At 41.8% G+C, this 22727-nt stretch overlaps 1 protein-coding gene across 1 annotated transcript in view; it reads right to left on the minus strand.

Moving 5' to 3' along the window:
- The window catches only part of LOC311146132 (sodium/potassium/calcium exchanger 4-like), a gene marked incomplete at its 3' end in the record, with an annotated part of 60549 nt that extends 43681 nt beyond the window's left edge, over positions 1-16868 (minus strand). The window contains exons 1-2 of the mRNA XM_084182608.1: positions 16727-16868; positions 8694-8807 (exon numbers count right to left, since the gene is read on the minus strand). Of these exons, the coding sequence (XP_084038734.1) occupies positions 8694-8807; positions 16727-16859 (247 nt within the window). The 5' untranslated portion in view covers positions 16860-16868. The remainder of the gene's footprint in view (positions 1-8693; positions 8808-16726) is intronic.
- Between the last annotated feature and the right edge of the window lie 5859 nt (positions 16869-22727).

Consider the following 22727-nt stretch of genomic DNA (forward strand, 5'->3'; position numbering starts at 1 on the left):
ATGCTGTTTAATACGACATGTAGCCTATTTGAAATGATGAGCGTTTCTTACAGTCACCTTTTCCTGTCACCTTGTTTATCAAAATACTTTTAAATCAAATCATATGGTTTGGTTTCAATACTTCAAAACCAAATGGTAAGTCCAGGTAGTCACAAAAATAGATGGGTGTTGGTTAAATTGTGATTTTAATGAATGGAGTGAATTTGGATTTCCGACCGCTCAACTCCACTCACGTACTCTTCTCAATCCACTGCATCCGCCAATGGTGGCCTTCCCCATCTGCAGTGGAAGGTAGCCGAGCTACAGAAGTGTTTGTCAGACCATGAGACATCCCGAAAATCAGTCTTCTCATGAAAACGTCTGTAGTTTCTGAACGGTGTAGCCTACAAACTAATATGACTCTATGGAAAGATGAGACTCTCACAAACACGATGGTGTTCTCCGTTTTGCTCTACGACCCCCGCAAGCGTCACGGGACTCGTCTGAAGTCGGTACCGCCGATCTGCCAACTTCTGTCTGTAGCGTCCGAACAGTTTGGGTTACACACTCATATGACCGCTCTATGGAAAGGTGAGATTCTCTCGAACACCTACATGTCGGTTGTTTTACTAGGACACCCACAAGCCTCACCAGACTCATCTGAAGGTAGCCCGGTACCAGTTTAAAAAATGAATGAAAGTATACACTGAGTGTACAAAACATTAGGAACACCTTCCTAATATTGAGTTGCACCCCCTTTTGCCTTCAGAACAGCTTCAATTCAATGTGGCATGGAGTCTACAAGGTGTCAAAAGCATTCCACAGGGTCAAGTTGGCTGGATGTCCTTTGGGTGCTGGACCATTCTTGATACACACGGGAAACTGTTGAGCGTGAAAAACCCAGCAGCGTTGCAGTTCTTGACACAAACCGGTGCGCCTGGCACCTACTACCATACCCCGTTCAAAGACCCTTAAATCTTTTGTCTTGCCCATTAATTGAATCTTTTGTATTGCCTATTAACCCTCTGAATGGCACACATACACAATCCCAATTGTCTCAAGGCTAAAAAATCATTCTTTAACCTGTCTCCTCCCCTTCATCTACACTGATTGAAGTGGCTTTAACAAGTGGCATCAATGGATTCAATGGATTTACCTGGTCAGTCTATGACAGTGGTTCCCAACTTTTTTCAGTTACTGTACCACCAAGTACATTTAGCTCTGGCCAGAGTACCCTCTCATGTGCATTTTACAAGTAAACTTATGCTCTGCTGTTTCCTGAAATCCACAATCACCTCCTTCGTTTTGTTGACGTTGAGGTAGAGGTTATTTTTCTGGCACCACTCCGCCAGGGCCCTCACCTCCTCCCTGTAGGCTGTCTCGTCATTGTTGGTAATCAGGCCTACTACTTTTTTTAATGGGCTAATAACAATAAGGCCAAATCAATGTTTAACCCATAAGAGTCTAAGCCCTGTCTAAGCCGGGGGAGGGAGGAGGGGGGGGTTCTACTAAGCTTTATGGAATTTTTTTAAGAAGGTCATACCAAGGATCATTTTGCTATTTGATTTTGAATTTTAAGACCCCTTGAAGTATAACAAAAAGGGGGGGGGGGGGGGTAGAAGGATTACTTTATCCTATCCCAGGTATTCCTTAAAGTATTCCTTAAAGTAATATTCCATATTATGGCAAGAACAGCTCAAATAAGCAAAGAGAAACATTTTAGTCATTTAGCAGACACTCTTATCCAGAGCGACTTACAGTTAGTGAATACATTTTTTTTTTATACTGGCCCCCCGTGGGAATCGAACCCACAACCCTGGCGTTGCAAACGCCATGCTCTATCAACTGAGCTACACGGGACTACTTTCCCATTGTTCCTCAACTGCCGCGACCGGGAGACTCATGGGCGGCGCACAAACGACAGTCCATTACTTTAAGACAAGACATGAAGTTCAGTCAATACGGAACATTTCAAGATCTTTGAACATTTCTTCAAGTGCAGTCGCAAAAACCATCAAGCGCTATGATGAAACTGGCTCTCATGAGGACCGCAACAGAAAAGGAAGACCCAGAGTTACCTCTGCTGCAGAGCATAAGTTCATTAGAGTTACCAGCCTCAGAAATTGCAGCCCAAATAAATGCTTCACAGAGTTCAAGTAACAGACACATTTCAACATCAACTGTTCAGAGGAGACTGTGTGAATCAGGCCTTCATGGTCGATTGTTGCAAAGAAACCACTACTAAAGGACACCAATAAGAAGAAGATACTTGCTTGGGCCAAGAAACACGAGCAATGGACATTAGACCGGTGGAAATGTGTCCTTTGGTCTGCAGTCCAAATTGGAGATTCTTGGTTCCAACCGCCGTGTCTTTGTGAGACGCAGTGTGGGTGAACGGATGATCTCCGCATGTGAATTTCCCACTGTAAAGCATGGAGGAGGAAGTGTTATGGTGTGGGTGTGCATTGCTGGTGATACTGTCTGTGATTTATTTAGAATTCAAGGCACACTTAACCAGCATGGCTACCACAGCATTCTGCAGCGATACGCCATCCCATCTGGTTTGCGCTTAGTGGGACTATCATTTGTTTTTCAACAGGACAATGACCCAACACACCTCCAGGCTGTTAAAGGGCTATTTTACCAAGAAGGAGAGTGATGGAATGCTGCATCAGATGACCTGGCCTCCACAATCCCCGACCTCAAACAAATTGAGATGGTTTGGGATGAGTCAGACCGCAGAGTGAAGGAAAAGTAGCCAACAAGTGCTCAGCATATGTGGGAATTCCTTCAAGACTGTTGGAAAAGCATTCCAAGTGATGCTGGTTGAGAGAACCCCAAGAGTGTGCAAAGCTGTCATCAAGGCAAATGGTGCCAGGCGCACCGGTTTCAAATATATTTTGATTTGTTTAACACTTTTTTGGTTACTACATGATTGTGATGTGTTATTTCATAGTTTCGATGTCTGCACTATTATTCTACAATGTATAAAATAGTAAAATAAAGAAAAACCCTTGAATGAGTAGGTGTTCTAAAACTTTTGACCAATAGTGTATATATACAGTATATATATTTTTTGCATGTATTTAACCCCTTATTTTTTGCACTAAACAGTCTCTATATATACTTCCATTCATTTTTTTCAACTGGTACCGGGGAACCTTCAGATGAGTCTTTTGAGGCCTGTGGGCGTCCTAGAGCGAAACCTTGCAAAGAAGGGCACCTATTGGTAGATGGGTAAAAAAAAGCAGACACTGAATATCCCTTTGAGCATGGAGAAATTATCAATTACGCTTTGAATGGTGTATCAATACACCCAGTCACTACAAACATACAGGCGTCCTTCCTAACACAGTTGCCGGAGAGGAAGGAAACTGCTCAGGGATTTGGTGATTTTAAAACAATTATAGTGTTTAATGGCTGTGAGAGGAGAAAACTGAGGATGGATCAACAACACTGTAGTTACTCCACAATACTAACCTAAATGACAAAGTGAATTTGGTGATTTTAAAACAATTATAGTGTTTAATGGCTGTGAGAGGAGAAAACTGAGGATGGATCAACAACACTGTAGTTACTCCACAATACTAACCTAAATGACAAAGTGAAAAGAAGGAAGCCTGTACAGAATACAAATATTTCAAAACATGCATCCTGTTTACAGTAAGGCACTAAAGTAACACTGCAAAAACTTTGTCAAAGAAATTAACTTTTTGTCCCGAATACAAAGAGTTATGTTTGGGGCAAATCCAACACAACACAGCACTGAGTACCACTCTTCATATTTTCAAGCATGGTGGTGGCTGCATCATGTTATGGTTATGCTTGTCATCGGCAAGGACTAGGGAGTTATTTAGGATAAAAATAAATGGAATAGATCTAAGCACCGGCAAAATCATAGAGGAAAACCTGGTTCAGTCTGCTTTTCTGGGAGCCAAATCCACCTTTCAGCAGGACAGTAACCTATAACACAAGGCCAAATACACACTGAAGTTGCTTACCAAGACGACATTGAATGTTCCTGAGTGGCTTAGTTACAGTTTTAAATTAAATCGGCTTGAAAATATATGGCAAGACTTGAAAATAGCTGTCTAGCAATGAACAACCAACTTGACAGAGCTTGACGAAATGTAATAAGAATCATGGGCACATATTTTACAATCTAGGTAGAGACCAAAAATGCTCACAGTTGTAATTGCTGCCAAAGGTGATTCTAACATGTATTGACTCAGGGGGTTGAATACTTATCTAATCAAGATATATTAGTGTTTTATGTTTTAGAAAAATATTTTAAAAATCGTATACTTTTTCTTCCACTTTGACATTACAGAGTGTTGTGTGTGGATCATTGACAAAAAAGGGCAATTAAATAAATATGAATCCCACTTTGTAACATAACAAAATGTGCAAAAGTCAAAGGGTGTGAATATTTTCTGAAGGCACTGTAGGTATTCCTCTTGTCCAGAAGGGATAGGGCAGTGTGCAGTGCGATGGCAATTGCGTCTGTGGGTCTGTTGGGGTGGTACGCAAATTGTAGTGGGTCTAGGGTGTCAGGTAAGGTGGAGGTGGTATGATCCTTAACTAAACTCTCAAAGCACTTCATGATGACAGAAGTGAGTGATACAAGGTGATAGTCATTTAGTTCAGTTACCTTTGCTTTCTTGTATACAGGAATAATGGTGGGCATTTTAAAGCAAGTGGGGACAACAAACTGGGATAGTGAGAGATTGAATATGTCCGTAAACACTCAAGCCAGCTGGTCTGCACATGCTCTGAGGACGCGGCTAGGTATGCCGTCTGGGCTGGCAGCCTTGCGAGGGTCAACACGCTTAAATGTCTTACTCACGTCGGCCACGGAGAACAAGAGCTCACTGTCCGCGACGTGGCTGGTTTTCCCTTTATAATCCGTGATTGTCTAGAGTCCCTGCCACATACACTACCGGTTTGGACACACCTACTCATTCAAGGGTTTTTCTTTATTTTTACTATTTTCTACATTGTAGAATAATAGTGAAGACATCAAAACTATGAAATAACACATATGGAATCATGTAGTAACCAAAAACGTGATGACAGCTTTGCACACTCTTGGCATTCTCTCAACCAGCTTCATGAGGTAGTCACCTGGAATGCATTTCAAATAACAGGTGTGCCTTCTTAAAAGTTAATTTGTGGAATTTGTCTTCACTATTATTCTACAGTGTAGAAAATAGTAAAAATAAAGAAAAACCTTTGAATGAGTAGGTGTGTCCAAACTTTTCACTTCTACTGTACATCTCGTGTCTGAGCCGTTGAATTGGGACTCCATTTTGTCTCTGTAGTGACGTTTTGCCTGTTTGATTGCCTTATGGCGGTCATAGCTGGACTGTTTGTACTCGTCCATGTTCCCAATCACCTTGCCGTAGTTAACTGCAGTGGTACACTCTTCCAGTTTTGTGCGAATGCCACCATCTATCCATGGTTTTTGGTTTGGATAAGTTCTAATCTTCACAGTGGGAACCACATCCTCTATGCACTTTATGATGAACTCAGTCACTGAGTCAGTGTATACGTCAATGTTATTCTCAGAAGCAACCCGGAACATATCCCAGTCCGCATGATCAAAACAATCTTGAAGCATAAATTCCGATTGGTCAGACCAACGTTGAACAGTCCTTACCACAGGTACTTCTTGTTTAAGTTTCTGCCTATAGGAATGGAGGAGCAGAATGGAGGCGTGATCTGATTTGCTGAAGGGGGGTTGGGAGAGGACCTTGTAGCCATCCCGGAAGGGAGAGTAGCAATGGTCAAGAATTCTTGATGAGCGAGTAGTGCAGGTGATATGTTGATTAAACTTTCGGTAGCGTTTTCCTCAGATTTGCTTTATTAAAGTCCCCAGCTACAATAAATGCGGCATCAGGATATGCTGTTTCCAGTTTGCACAAAGTCCAATGTAGTTCCTTGAGAGCAGTCGCAGTTTCGGCTTGAGGGGGAATATACACGGCCGTGACGATAACCGATGACCGAAGAGAGTTCTTTATCTTATTTGGGTTTACAGTGTATGATAGAGTCTGTGATGCTTCCCCTCCTTCTGTTGATCCGAAATTAGGACAATTAATGTTTAGCGGTTCCCTCAAGATTCATCCTGCATGTTATGAAAACCTAGGTATTGTAATTAACTATTTCCTAAGTGTGGCATTTGTATTACATTAAGAAAATACATGGTTTAAGAAGATGTTTTCCTCAAAATTATTTATCTCTTTCATATCTACTTGAGTCATCACAGTATGTACAGTAGCCTACAGTAGTAGTAGAATAATGTATTGGACGGGCACCTTATCAGTCAAAACCCCTCAAAAACCAAAGAGGGATTTCACACACTTCTAACAGTCTCCAAACTAGCACTGTGATAGCTACAATGACCTCTAGTTGGCCTTCAGCTCAGTAGGCTGCCTTCAGCTCTCTCTCTCTATCTGTCTCTCCCTTCATCTTTCTCCCTCCCACATTCTCTCTCTCTCTCTCTCTCTCTCTCTCTCTCTCTCTCTCTCTCTCTCTCTCTCTCTCTCTCTCTCTCTCTCTCTCTCTCTCTCTCTCTCTCTCTCCCTTCATCTTTCTCCCTCCCACACTCACTCACTATCTCTCTCTCTCTCTCTCTCTCTCGCTCTCTCTCTCTCTCCCTTCATCTTTCTCCCTCCCACACTCACTATCCCTCTCTCTCTCTCTCTCTCTCTCTCTCTCTCTCTCTCTCTCTCTCTCTCTCTCTCTCTCCCTCCTGCCCTCATGTACAGTACACTACAGATCTCACCACCACACTGGCACATACCATAGACATACACATACACACCAGTCCATGTGTCACACACACTCAGACTTGCTGAGAGCTATCAGTGGATAAGCTCTTTTCTGGGTCCTGACAAGGCCACACAGTGCACTGCTGATCCAGTCTGCCTAACAGGTGTGTGTGCGTGTGTGTGTGTGTGTGTGCGTGCGTCACTCTCACCAAGACTCTGTTTGTCAGCACTAAAGTCGAGAGGAGTTGGGGCCAACTAAGAGTGAGGCAAGGTTGAACCATGGGAGGGGGGCAAACTATGGAGAGAAGAGGGAAAGCTAGGAGAGAGGGCACACTGTGACAGCAGTGCAAACTATGAGACATGCAAACTACTGCAGTATGAGGCATGCTGAATGTAACTGCTTCATCAACTGAACTGACCAGATGTTTTTTTACTCTATTCTGAATCCATCCACTATTTACAGTGAGTTCAGTCAGCACAGTGAGTTCATTCAGCAGTCAGTGGTTAGGTGCTCTGCCTTGATGTTTGCAATTCCTCTACTGTACAACCATATATATGCCCCGCTGTTCAAAACACAAAGGATGACAATGTGTATGTCAACAGGCTAGGCAGTGTGAACAGATGTGAGCAGCTAAAATACAACTTGCTTATTCTGTTAATGATGACTGGAAGGATTAAGAAGCATGTTATCCCATTTGAACTTCAGCCTTTCAAATAAACAGAGTATTCCAATGTCTGTGTTGTCTGTGGGTTTCTGGGTCCTCTAAGGTTTGTGTTTGTCCCTGCTAGTCAGTCAGTCGATACTGTACAGCAGCTCACCACTGTGACATAGTGTAAAAATAGCACATCCTCTTCTATTAATAGACAGCACATCCAAGGGGACTATCAGCACCATTCTGGGGGTTGTACTGATGCTGAAGGTTGTGTATAGAATCAATATCAACAAATAAGTGTGTCAACAACAAAAAACAATGATAAGTCAATACCCCCCCCCCCCACAAATTTTTTTTCTTCTTATAACATCAGTAGTATACTCTTCATTGCAAATGGGAACGAGGAGAACAGCTCCAATAGGGGAAAGATTGAGAGAAAAAATATAGTAACAATAAAGCAATTTTAAAAATAGATGTATTTAAGCTTTATTTAAGATTTCATGATGCCACAGTCAGTGCTGCCATGATATTATCATTTGTTATGCTCATAATTTTGGAATTGCATGCTGAATTGGTACAGTAATTATGCTTGCTTGCTGTCAGGTTTCAGTTCTCTGCGCTCTCTCTTTTTTGCTCTCTCTCACTCTCTCTCTCTCTCTCTCTCTCGCCCACATAGTGGAGCTTCACAGTTCCTTCCTGTGCCTCCAACACCAACTCATCTCATTCGTCATCCAGCTGGAGACTGCACCCACCCACCTGGACGCCAAAGTTGCCCTCATTTGCAAATCTCATCTGCACCACAATTACTGTAGGAAAAACTGCTGCTCTTATAAAGAACAAGTAGAATAACTAGAGAGCTAGTGGTGGTAGATATAGTGAAACATCTAAGGCAACCAATCCCTTCCCATCTCACCCCAGCTGTTCTGTCTCGGACTGACTCAGAGCATGTGTAGGCTGTAGGAAGCATGTAGGCCATGCCATTGTATAACACACTGTGAAGAGCTTTCCTATTAAGTCTTCCCAAGCTGCAGGAGCTGGCTGGCTGTGCTGGCTGTACAGGTTAAGGGAAAAGTGCTGCACATAGCTCTGTGCAGGTACTGTATAAGGGGTTCAACATGGCTCTAGGCCTGATTAGGGTACACTACTACACTACTGTGCAGGTTTAGGGTGGAGGGTTAGGTTACAGGTTTAAGGGACAGGTTATAGGGTACACTACCTACCTAGCTCTGTGCAGGTTTAAGGTAGGGTTAGGGTACAGGTTTAGGGTACATGTTTAGGATTCACTACCTACCTGGCTCTGTGCAGTTCTTATCCAGTGTGTCATTGTCTCCGTCCACGGCCATCAGCCTGCGTCCCAGACGGTCTGTTGTGTCAGCCAGCCCCTGCTCCAGGACCAGACCATGTCCTAGGTTAGAGTTAGAAAAGAGTTAGAAACATGTATTTAAGTGTCACACCACAATGATACAATAATACAAAATACTTATATTTTTTTTACCACATTGTGGACTACTCAATTGAGTTTTAAGGCGCTAAAAACAATAATGGTCAAACATGGACAGGCATCATCTACACTGAGTATACCAAACATAATCTACACTGAGTATTCCCCCCCCCCCCCAGAACAGCCTCAATTAATAATAATTTATTATTTTCATCAGACCATTAACATTTTCATTTTGGTTGGACAGCTGACAAAAAAGATAATCCTAATTTAGTTGTATAACCCACAGAAAAGCAAGGCATGAACTTCAGTTTCAATGGAACTATCTTTACAAAACATACATACACGTTTAACTAGGGGACTGTTTGTGATTCGTCTCAATAGCAAGAGGGGCCACTCCTAGGGCTGTTGCGGTGACTGTTTACCGCCACACCAGCAGTCACTCCACATCAAAATTTAGCAAAAGAGCTTTCATATTGCTTGCATAAAACAGTACATCAGGAAAGAAACAGGCAGTGAACATGCACTGAAACACTGGGCTTTGCATCCCAAATAGCACCCTATTCCCTATATAGCGCACTACTTTTGACCAGGGCCGATTGGGCACTGGTTAAAAGTAGTGCACTATGTCGGATATAAGTGCCATTTGGCTTTGCATGTGGTGACTCTGTCACAGGAATAAAAGGTCCAATGTTGATTAAACCAACAAGCTGTAATAGAGGCGGTCGGATATTCAGCACCATTGAAGCAGACAGCGATGGAATCGAAATTTGGAAGTTCAGCACCACATGAGAGTGGACGGCGACCGTCTCAGGTGCAGCCACTCTCCACTGGGAGAATCCCTGGAAATGAATCTAGGAAGGTCTAACCAGGAAGTCAGAAGCCTGGAATGTATTTAGGACTAACCAACGCTATAAGAGTGGCAGTCTATAATATTTATTTTATTGTGGTTTATCAAACCTGTCAACATGTAAATAGACGGATGTCACTGTTTGACTGAATATAACGGGACTCATTTGTAAGTAAAACAACAATCCTGATTACAACAGACAAGACAGTGCTATCTCCAGCCCTAACAGTTGCTTGTCTGTGGTGACGTACAGTTGAAGTCGGAAGTTTGTATACACTTAGGTTGGAGTCATTAAAACTCATGTTTCAACCACTCCACAAATGTCTTGTTAACAAACTATAGTTTTGGCAAGTCGGTTAGGACATCTACTTTGTGTATGACACAAGTAATTTTTCCAACAATTGTTTACAGACAGATTATTTCACTTATAATTCACTGTATCACAATTCCAGTGGGTCAGAAGTTTACATACACTAAGTTGACTGTGCCTTTAAACAGCTTGGAAAATTCCAGAAAATTATGTCATGGCTTTAGAAGCTTCTGATAGGCTAATTGACAACATTTGAGTCAATTGGAGGTGTACCTATGGATGTATTTCAAGGCCTACCTTCAAACTCAGTGCCTTTTTGCTTGACATCATAGGAAAATCAAAAGAAATCAGCCAAGACCTCAGAAAAATAATTGTAGACCTCCACAAGTCTGGTTCATCCTTGGGAGCAATTTCCAAACGCCTGAAGGTACCACGTTCATCTGTACCAACAATAGTACGCAAGTATAAACACCATGGGACCACACAGCCGTCATACCGCTCAGGAAGGAGACGTGTTCTGTCTCCTAGAGATGAACGTACTTTGGTGCGAAAAGTGCAAATCAATCCCAGAACAACAGCAAAGGACCTTGTGAAGATGCTGGAGGAAACAGGTACAAAAGTATCTATATCCACAGTAAAACGAGTCCTATACAGACATAACCTGAAAGGCCGCTCAGCAAGGAAGAAGCCACTGCTCCAAAACCGCCATAAAAAAGCCAGACTACGGTTTGCAACTGCACATGGGGACAAAGATCGTACCTTTTGGACAAATGTCCTCTGGTCTGATGAAACAAAAATAGAACTGTTTGGCCATAATGACCATCGTTATGTTTGGAGGAAAAAGGGGGAAGCTTGCAAGCCGAAGAACACCATCCCAACCGTGAAGCACTGGGGTGGCAGCATCATGCTGTGGGGGTGCTTTGCTGCAGGAGGGACTGGTGCACTTCACAAAATAGATGGCATCATGAGGAAGGAAAATTATGTGGATATATTGAAGCAACATCTCAAGACATCAGTCAGGAAGTTAAAGCTTGGTCGCAAATGGGTCTTCCAAATGGACAACGACCCCAAGCATACTTCCAAAGTTGTGGCAAAATGGCTTAAGGACAACAAAGTAAAGGTATTGGAGTGGCCATCACAAAGCCCTGACCTCAATCCTATAGAAGATTTGTGGGCAGAACTGAAAAAACGTGTGTGAGCAAGGAGGCCTACAAACCTGACTCAGTTACACCAGCTCTGTCAGGACCCAAGATAAACAATTTAAAGGCAATGCTACCAAATACTAATTTAGTGTATGTAAACTTCTGACCCACTGGGAATGTGATGAAATAATTAAAAGCTGAAATAAATCATTCTCTCTACTATTATTCTGACATTTCACATTCTTAAAATAAAGTGGTGATCCTAACTGACCTAAAACAGGGAATTTTTACTAGGATTAAATGTCAGGAATTGTGAAAAACTGAGTTTAAGGTGGTGTATGGCTAAGGTGTATGTAAACTTCCGACTTCAACTGTATTTTACATTATTTTACGTATGATATCATGTTTGTTATAATCCCTTAAACTCCTTGTTATTCTAATACAATTAGTGACACGTTTTATCCAAACAGATAATGTTCAAATTGATAATTTACTGTTCTTTAGTGCAATTTTCACAAGTATATGGTGAATTTTCACAATGCTTCGCACAAAACTCTAAACAGATAATCAAAAAGGCAGTTGTTTCAAAACTCTAAACACATTTTCAATTGACAAAGTACAACACACACAGTCATAAAGTCCCTTTTTCAACACACTTAATCAGTGTTTCATCTAGAAATACATGTTTCACATTGCAATATTCACATTACTTTTGATATGATTGTCTTCTCATTTGTTAAAATACGTTTTACTATTACTCAATCAGACTGCTCTTAATTGATAATAACTTAACCGTTTGGTAAACCTATAGATTTTAAACTGGTTTGTCTACTACAGATTTTGAGAACTAGGCCCTAATTCATGAAAATTTATGTTTGTAAAGTTTAAACATTTAAAGTATATGATGATGACTATTTAGATTTAACTTCACAGTAAATTTGAAAAAATCTGATATTGACAAGATCAGATATGTACTGTATGTAACAAATGCATCCTCTATACAGTTAACATGTATCCAAAATGAAGTTCCTTTTTGATGGGGGGGTTCACACTGCTTTACTAAAATTGCATTGGCCAATGCAGTACTGTAATACATGCCATATATGTAGCAGACACTTTTATCCAAAGTGACAACAGTGTATCCATCCATTTTGGTATGTGACCCCAGTGGGAATCCCACAACTCTGGTGTTGATTGTGCCATGGTCTTACTAACTGAGCCACACAGGACCACTACAATACAATACTGTAAAATACAATACATGATTACAATACAGGTGGAAGGTGTATGATTTCCTTCACCATGAGCATGCCACCCTCCTTCAGGCCATGAATGAGGCATGCAATGACATCAATCCAGACCTACAGTTCAAGTCGGAAGTTTACATACAGCTTAGCCAAATACATTTAAACTCAGTTTTTCACAATTCCTGACATTTAATCCTAGTAACAACTCCCTGTCTTAGATCAGTTAGGATCACCACTTTATTTTAAGAATGTGAAATGTCAGAATAATAGTAGAAAGAATTATTTATTTCAGCTTTTATTTCTTTCACCACATTCCCAGTGGGTCAGAAGTTTACATACCCTCAATTAGTATTTGGTAGCATTGCCTTTAAATTGTTTATCTTGGGTCAAACTTTTCGGGTAGCCTTCCACAAGCTTCCCACAATAAGTTGGGTGAATTTTGGCCCATTCCTCCTGACAGAGCTGGTGTAACTGAGTCAGGTTTGTTGGCCTCCTTGCTCGCACACGCTTTTTCAGTTCTGCCCACACATTTTCTATAGGATTGATGTCAGGGCTTTGGTGATGGCCACTCCAATACCTTGACTTTGTTGTCCTTAAGACATTTTGCCACAACTTTGGAAGTATGCTTGCGATCATTGTCCATTTGGAAGACCCATTTGCGACCAAGCTTTAAACTTCCTGACTGATGTCTTGAGATGTTGCTTCAATATATCCACATCATTTTCCTTCCTCATGATGCCATCTATTTTGTGAAGTGCACCAGTCCCTCCTGCAGCAAAGCACCCCCACAGCATGATGCTGCCACCCCCGTGCTTCACGGTTGGGATGGTGTTCTTCGGCTTGCAAGCTGACCCCTTTTTCCTCCAAACATAATGATGGTCATTATGGCCAAACAGTTATGTTTTTGTTTCATCAGACCAGAGGACATTTCTCCAAAAAGTTTGATCTTTGTCTCCTTGTGCAGTTGCAAACCGTACTCTGGCTTTTTTATGGCGGTTTTGGAGCAGTGGCTTCTTCCTTGCTGAACGGCCTTTCAGGTTATGTCGATTTAGGACTCGTTTTACTGTGGATATAGATACTTTTGTACCTGTTTCCTCCAGCATCTTCACAAGGTCCTTTGCTGTTGTTCTGGGATTGATTTGCACTTTTTGCACCAAAGTACGTTCATCTCTAGGAGACAGAACACGTCTCCTTCCTGAGCGGTATGATGGCTGCGTGGTCCCATGGTGTTTATACTTGCGTACTATTGTTTGTACAGATGAACGTGGTACCTTCAGGCATTTGGAAATTGCTCTCAAGGATGAACCAGACTTGTGGAGGTCTACAATTTTTTTTCTGAGGTCTTGGCTGATTTATTTTGATTTTCCCTTGATGTGAAGCAAAGAGGCACTGAGTTTGAAGGTAGGCCTTGAAATACATCCACAGGTACACCTCCAATTGACTCAAATGATGTCAATTAGCCTATCAGAAGCTTTTAAAGCCATGACATCATTTTCTGGAATTTTCCAAGCTGTTTAAAGGCACAGTCAACCTAGTGTATGTAAACTTCTGACCCACTGGAATTGTGATACAGTGAATTATAAGTGAAATAATCTGTCTGTAAACAATTGTTGGAAAAATTACTTGTGTCATGCACAAAGTAGATGTCCTAACCGACTTGCCAAAACTATAGTTTGTTAACAAGAAATTTGTGGAGTAGTTGAACAAACCGAGTTTTACTGACTCCAACCTAAGTGTATGTAAACTTCCAACTTCAACTGTATGTCAGGCTTGAATTCACCATTCCAAAAGGTTTTTCCCCAGGTGCATGAACAATGAAGAAATTTACTGCGATGTCAATGAGAACCTATGGTCAAATGCTCAAGACAGGCTTGATGCAAACTAGTGCCTGCTAAACGTTATGTTTCTTTAATTCATTGAATGTGTTTCATTGGATTACAGTACACCTATGTTGTAATGATATCTGGTCAATACATAAATTGTTTTGCATCAATGATTGTGAAAGATGTCTTCAATGATTACACCTTTGATCACACATGGGATAGAAATGATGGAAATTAGATTTTCTATAAATGTTGTTGAGTATTATAAGGTTATTGACTAATGTGAAAACAGTGTAATGTACTGTAATTTACAGTACTGTAACATATTACATTCAAACGACAATTTTGAAACATGTATCTCGCATTTTTTGCTATTGGATTAACTGGTTGTTAAAATAACTAAATTGGGAAGATATCATTCTGTTGTGTTTTGATGGTTAAATCAATGTTCTCATGGTATTTCACAGTAAACGTATATTTTTTATCAATGTTTGTGTAGTGAAAGATGTCTCCAAACAAAACAAATGCACAATAAAAGGTTTTGAATATCAGACTTGCTGCATTACAAGTGTTACCAGTTTGGAGTTTTGTACTAAGAGTTTTGAAAATTCACCAAAGCAATTGAAAAAAAGCGGTATGTTCAAACAGGGACAACAGACTACATAGGCGTCTTTTTATAAACCGGTCTTATGATACAGCGAGCTGAGCCCTAAGGCAAGTGGGTAAAGTGAAATGGTAGCCTAGGGGAGAATTTACAAAACAGCCCTGTGTGTGAGTGTGAGTGTGAGTGTGAGTGTGTGTGTGTGTGTGTGTGTGTGTGTGTGTGTGTGTGTGTGTGTGTGTGTGTGTGTGTGTGTGTGTGGGCGTGCGTGGGTGTGTGCGTATGTGTGTGTGGAGAAAGTTTCAGAGATTAACATATTTCAGGAGTCAGGAGTCCAGTGTATGTGTGGTTCATTAAAGCTCCACATACCAGTTGTGAACTAGTCTGGTCTGGAGAAGTGAGGGATAATTAATATCAAAGGCAAGCCAGCATCAAACATGAACAGTTTCAGAAACACATGCCCTCTAAAATTATTGTGCCGTCTGGAGTTGCCAGTTGCCAGTTTACAAGTGATTCCTCCATATTGGTGGTAGAAAACTATTTATTTGGCTTGTCCTGTAATAAATTGCTGATTCAAACCCCAGTCTTGATTGTTCCCCTCTCTCCCTATCTCCCTATCTTTCTATTGTTTACATCATTTTGTAACATTGATGTAACAACTTCATCAAGGATCAAGATCAACAGAGTAACACTTTGACAATTGAGTGACCTCTCCTGAAATAATAATTCAAGGACTGGTCATAGTTCATATATAATATTTTGTGTCCTGGTGCATAAATGTATAGATTTAGGTTTTATGGGTTATTTTTGTTCAGCTCTTACACATAATTTATGGCACAAAAGGGCCAAATACAGGAAAATATACAGTATGTTGAATCATGTTCTGTACAAAAAATTTCAGGTTTTGTGATATTGACCGTATGCTGTTGTTCTCTATCTCTTCAGTCCTCAGAGAGAGATGTAGTACAGTTCAATTAATACAGCGAGGTCATATTCTGGGTGTATTGGTTGAAACCGACGTGGTTCTCGACAAACCCACGCAGCGGGCGCGCAACACTTCCCACTTCCCGCGCCCCCCAATAACTCCCCTGGGCCACCGCGACAGAGACAGCAACATGTCCAAGAAAATCAATAGGTGACGAAAACAAACATGTCTTAAAGAAGGGGATATTTGGTGTAAATCATGACTGATTGAGAATGACCTGTGACTCACATTATATTCTAGAACCTATAGCGTACGTTTTGCAAAGGCCTATACTGCGGCACATTACGGTAAGCTTCATGCACGAACATACTGAACACACACACACACACACACACACACACACACACACACACACACACACACACACACACACACACACATACATACATACCCTGCGATTACCTATCCACGTGAGCCAGTCAGGCCATATATAGGCTATACGTCCCCTATTTGGCAGCCTATATCTGAGTTTCCCAGATGTAGGTGGAATAAACAAATTCTACAAACGGAATAGAAGTGTGCTGCCTGCCTGCCTGGCCAGTTGAAATCCTGAGCGCTGTAATCCCGTTCCGCTGTTGCCTAAATCTATTTTTATTTTTATTGAATGAAAGAAAACACGAATGCCACAAATACAAATCTCCATCCCGAACCATGGGTATTATTACAACGTCCCACTATGCCGAGTTTCTAGTGGATTGATCAGAGGCAGGCAAGCAGACCTTCACATACATAATTCATACAAGCAGTGTCATAGATTTATTAGTTACGAGATATTAATTGTACACCAATGTAGTGAATACCAAATGTGAGCAATCACAACATTGAATTCCTTTTTAGTTCCACATAGTCCCGTAATTATAAATGCGTTCCTCCCGGCCAACCCTGGGATGCCTCGGCTCTCCCTCTCTTATCATAGTCTACTCACCTGTTTTTGTGAGCAGGGCGGACATGCACCACGTCAAACATAGAATACTGCAGATAAAACAGACTTGAACAAAAAGCATCTGTCTCCTCTTGCGAACTTTGAAGATTTTAGCTATGGCGCTCTTTTTCGACATGGTGCAGTTCTGCTCCGGTGGCGACTCCATGGCTGTACAGTATGCGGGGACAGCGGACAACGGGCTCGTCCTTGTCCCTCTCCCTGCAGATAGTGACCCACTCAGCACCGTGCCGTATATTGTTCGGACCGCAGGAATCGCCCGAGTATCGTTTCACACAGCGAAGGGTCGGGATGCCGTCCCTATTTCAAATGACCGAAGGGCAGATCCTCGACAGAGGCAGTAGAGCGAATAGCTCGCATGTGTTTATGAAAGCCGCTCGTGAGAATTGTGTCCTGGCGAGAATGCTGTTGTAGTTTAATCAAATTAAATTAGGCTACACAATCTGCCCATGTTCCATTATTATAGGATATAGGCAGGCTAAAGGCTAAATGTTTATTATCAAAATACCACTATTTGTCAAGTAGCCTAAACCTCTGTGCCAGTTGGCGTCTTCAAAAGCCACCGACAGCACCTTTATATGTGTCCAGTGTCACAATAAGGTAGATTTAGTGGCGTTGAAAAGAGGCCATTCTCCGATATTGTTCCATCCGCTTGATACTGTCTCCTCCCAAAAATACTCCGGGCGAAAACATTTTCTGCTAAAACATTAGCTCACCCCACACTTTCATCCCATCACAGAGCGCAGTCCCCCACATGCAGCCGCAACTTCTACATGTGAGTGATGCTTGACACGTGACACACCGCAGCGAACGACCTCTCTCCGCCATGGTACCACTATGCTGGCTGCCTGCCTGTACAATACATGCAGAAAGTATTCAGACCGCTTCCCCTTTACCACATTTTGTTACGTTACAGCCAGTGGCGGCTCCTGAAAAAATTCTCAGGGGGGGCAATTTTTCTGATGATTTAGGTGACCTACACACATTTTTTAAAAGATATGTCCAGCAACAACATGAAGACAGGGGCAGCATATAAGTCAATACCAGAAGCATTTATTGACTGATCTCAAAAGTGTTGGCTTACAAAATCAAAATAAGTTATCACAGTAAAAATAATCAAGGGTGTTCTTTCACATTCCTCAACACTGCATAAACAATATGCATTTCCATAAACAAATGAAATATCAGCTGAAAATACAGCATCTTGGTATTTGTTCAGATTGCAGGATCAACAAGAGCTTTTACCACATTTTTTGCCTCATGGTTGAATTGGAAATATGTGCACCTGAGCATAATTCACAACAAGCAAGCAGGAGCTTTTGATAGAGGCTACTGAAAACATTGATGCAAGTTATTGGTAATAAGACATTTTTATAGACTTCCATATTCTGCCCTCTTGTATAGATTTGTGAAAATGAACAGTGATAGACATTTTGCTTGAAAACAGAATTTGAAAGTAATTTCTAGAAAAGGTAAACACAGCTATCTGTATGGCTTTGTAAAAATGAACAACCATATTCTGGCCAATTGTATAGATTTGTAAATATGAACAACCATATTCTGGCCAATTGTATAGATTTGTAAAAATGAACATGAACAGATATTTTTTTTTGTTTTACTTTTTTTTAAATGAAAAATAACTATTTTAAACAACATCAACTGTGAACTGATTTGGGCGTGTGTGTGTTAAAGAGACAGGGAGGGAGGGACAAAGAGAGAGAGAGGCTACATTACTTGTACTGAAACTGTTCTCTTCTCTGTTTCAATACAGCAAAGCGTTCAATGACTTTCTCATTGAAATCAGGCATGCTGAGGACTAGTTCCCTCTCCATGGAAAGCATGGCCAGTGCATGCAGACGTTCCTGGCCCATTGAATTTCGCAGGAATGTCTTAACTCGTGTCAAAGTTGAGAAACATCTCTCAGCTTCAGCTGTTGTCATGGGAGTAGTTATGAGGATGTTCAACAGAGTCACAGTCTCAGAGAACGTCTCCTGGAGGTTGTAGCTCATGAGAACCTGGTACAGTGCCAGTGCACCACAGCCTCCCTTGAATTCAGGATTCTCATAGATCAGAGATAGTTCTGTCTTGAGCTTTGCCTTGCTCAGCATGGGGTATGCATTCACAGTGGCATTCAGAGCCTCATCAGGAAATGAATGGCAGTACCTTTCAAACATGTCTGCTTGCAGTAAGGTAGCACTCACAAGGTGGCCAGAGAAAGAGAACCTTTCTTTGATGTGATCCAGGATGGTGTTGCAGACCTCTTCAGACAGCCTCTGCTTCTCCTCTTCTCTCAAAGCTGTTCTGGGTCTTTTGGCTCCTGTTGCTTCTTGCAGCTGCTGTTGAGAGGAGTCCCTGAAGGCAAACAGACCAATGTGTTTGTTGGCTTTGTACAGTATTGTTGTCTATGTGATGCACAGGTATATGCAATGTATCCATGATGTATAGTACAAATACTTCAGTTCCACTTAAAATGGGCAGGGATGCATAAAGTCTTTAGTGTTTAAGTTAGCCTTTGTGTCTCACATAGCCTGGATGTTCAGCACAGTATACAGTGGTGCTCATAAGCTTATGATCCCATGCTAAAGTTGACTAAAAAGAGGAATAAAAAAGAAAAGAAAATTGGTGTCCATAAAGGTTGGATTTTCCAACTTTTTTAATTAAGTCATTAAGATAAATTTCCAAAAGATTATTTTTTTATTTTTTTATTCCTCTTTTTAGTCAACTTTAGAATGTGTTCATACACTTATGAGCACCACTGCACAGTACACATAGTATATAAAATAAAATAGATTACACCACTGGCCATATATAATGAGAATAATGTAATTTCAAACACAAATGCAGTCTCCTTTCATGCATACATTTTCAAATAAAGCTCTGCTTTGAGAAAGATCGAATGATATTGTTTAATCTTACCTTATGGCCTGCACACTGCTTGTGAAGCTGTCGAGGGCACTTTTGATAAAGACAGCATCGATGTCCTTCTTCTGTAGCTTCTGGTACAGAATGTCGACGTGGGGCATGATTTTGTGAAAAAGCCGCAGGAAAAAAATAAAATCTTCATCATGCAGCATCCTCACGTAGCCAGATGCCTCTCTCACTGTGCCCTGGTCAAATGAACCCAATGAACCCGTCCGGATGGCTTCAAAACATTCTATTAGGTCGTCTCGATTCTCGTAGACAGTGTTCACGACTCTGCTGTTGAAGTTCCACCGTGTGGATGAAGGTCTGGGCAGTCTTCGTGCAACAGTCTGGTCAAGAATGCTGGTGCGTTTGGGTGACCGGGAAAAAAAAGTTGTAATCCCGCTCAGATCGGAAAAGAAAATGTTCACTTTTTTGATGCGAGAAGTAGCTTGCTGCATGATCAAATTCAGCTGATGCGCATAGCAATGCACGTAATGGGCATTCTTGAAATGCTCACGCACCTTTTTCTGCACACCAGCCTTCTCTCCCCTCATCACACTGGCTCCATCGTAAGCTTGCGCAATGAGTTTGACTTTCTCGTCATCGGCAAAAAGACCGTTCAGTCTCTCCAAAAGTACACTGGCGATTGAGACTGAGGTTGATTCCGAGATGGGAAGGAACTCAAAAAATCGCTCCTGCACTTTGTGCTTGCTATCTATGTACCTCAGCACAAGCACCAACTGTGTCTGTGTAGAAACGTCCGTGGTCTCGTCAGCTTGGATAGCTACGAAGTTCGCAGACTTCACCTCCTCCACAATATGTTCCCTCGTGACCGCTAGCATACACTCCAGTAGCTCGTTTTGAATGGTCTTTGATGTGCCCTTGAAAACTTTAGCATTTTTAAGATGGTCATCAAACACCTCATCTAATTGTGCCACAAAGTTGACAAGTCCAAGAAAAATACCAGGGTTGGTGGAGCCCTCAGTTTCATCTTTGCCTCGCAAAGCTAACTCAAACACGCCGCAAAACTTCACACACTGGATTAGCCGGCTGAGGATATGGCGGTTCTTGCTAACCTCATCGTTGTGGCGGCGGACAGCTAGCCTGTATCCCTCATCCAGTTGAGTGGCAATATTCACTCTCCCCAAAGCAGAAATTCTCAAACAGCTATCCATGTGGGTCTTTGACAGCTCATGTTTCTTAATCTTTTCTGAAAGATGGTGCATGTCGGTTACACCAGTCGCTGTCCAAGCGGTGCTGTCTGCCGTGCCGCCTTCAGGGTGAATGAGTAAGCAGGGGTAGCAGAAAACTGCATTAGCTACATCGCAGCCTGCTAGCCAGGTTTTTCGTTCATACCAATTTTTGGAAAATCCTCGGGTGTAGGACTTCCCCCCTTTAGTAGAAACCTGTTGAATTATTAAATTTGGTCTGGGAGGTCCTAATTGTTTCGTTGCCAATTTATCTTCATTTGTTCGCCGACAAAAAGGAAATTCTTTCAAAGACACAACCGAGTTGCACTGAAGCCTAGCCATGTTGATAGTAGTAGTGAATTGATTGACGCTGCTACCCTCTCTTTTCTTAGTTACGTTCATGTGACGAAAGCGCGTAAGTGCAAGCCCACAGACACCCATTGAGATTGTATTGAAGGCTCTGAAATTTGAAAAAAATAGATTTTACATGGGAGTCTATGACAGAAGTTCTGGGCGATTTTCAATCTGACTGAAATCGCCCCAAAAGGGGGTGGAGCCATTTGAAGCACGACTTTAGCCTGATTCGACATTTAGTGGCAGTGTGGCACTGTGGCAGATCAGACGTATAGATTACAACACTGATAACTACTGTTGCCGTGATATAATTGATTAGAAAAAAAATCCCTTCCTTTTCCCGTTTGGCAGTGCGTCGCCCATATCGCCCTATTGAACAGGCCGTCCCTGGTTACAGCCTTATTCTAAAATGGATAAAATAAAAATACATCTCTAGTCAATCTACACACAATACCCCATTATGACAAAGCGAAACAGGTTTTTATAAATTTTTGCAAATCTATAAAAAATAAAAAACTGAAATACCTTATATACATACAGGAGGGAAAAAGTATTTGATCCCCTGCTGATTTTGTACGTTTGCCCACTGACAAAGACATGATCAGTCTATAATTTTAATGGTAGGTTTATTTGAACAGTGAGAGACAGAATAACAACAAAGAAATCCAGAAAAACGCATGTCAAAAATGTTATAAATTGATTTGCATTTTAATGAGGGAAATAAGTATTTGACCCCCTCTCAATCAGAAAGATTTCTGGCTCCCAGGTGTCTTTTATACAGTTAACGAGCTGAGATTAGGAGCACACTCTTAAAGGGAGTGCTCCTAATCTCAGCTTGTTACCTGTATAAAAGACACCTGTCCACAGAAGCAATCAATCAATCAGATTCCAAACTCTCCACCATGGCCAAGACCAAAGAGCTCTCCAAGGATGTCAGGGACAAGATTGTAGACCTACACAAGGCTGGAATGGGCTACAAGACCATCGCCAAGCAGCTTGGTGAGAAGGTGACAACAGTTGGTGTGATTATTCGCCAATGGAAGAAACACAAAATAACTGTCAATCTCCCTCGGCCATGGGGCTCCATGCAAGATCTCACCACGTGGAGTTGCAATGATCACGAGAAAGGTGAGGAATCAGCCCAGAACTACACGGGAGGATCTTGTCAATGATCTCAAGGCAGGAGTGGCTTCGGGACAAGTCTCTGAACGTCCTTGAGTGGCCCATCCAGAGCCCGGACTTGAACCCGATCGAACATCTCTGGAGCATCATGCTGTGGGGATGTTTTTCAGTGGCATGGACTGGGAGACTAGTCAGGATCGAGGGAAAGATGAACGGAGCAAAGTACAGAGAGATCATTGATGAAAACCTGCTCCAGAGCGCTCAGGACCTCAGACTGGGGCGAAGGTTAACTTTCCAGCAGGACAACGACCCTAAGCACATAGCCAAGACAACGCAGGAGTGGCTTCTGGACAAGTCTCTGAATGTCCTTGAGTGGCTCAGCCAGAGCCCAGACTTGAACCCGATCGAACATCTCT

The sequence above is a fragment of the Coregonus lavaretus genome (assembly GCF_964263955.1).
Source record: "Coregonus lavaretus genome assembly, chromosome: 18".
Classification (NCBI taxonomy): Eukaryota; Metazoa; Chordata; class Actinopteri; order Salmoniformes; family Salmonidae; genus Coregonus; species Coregonus lavaretus.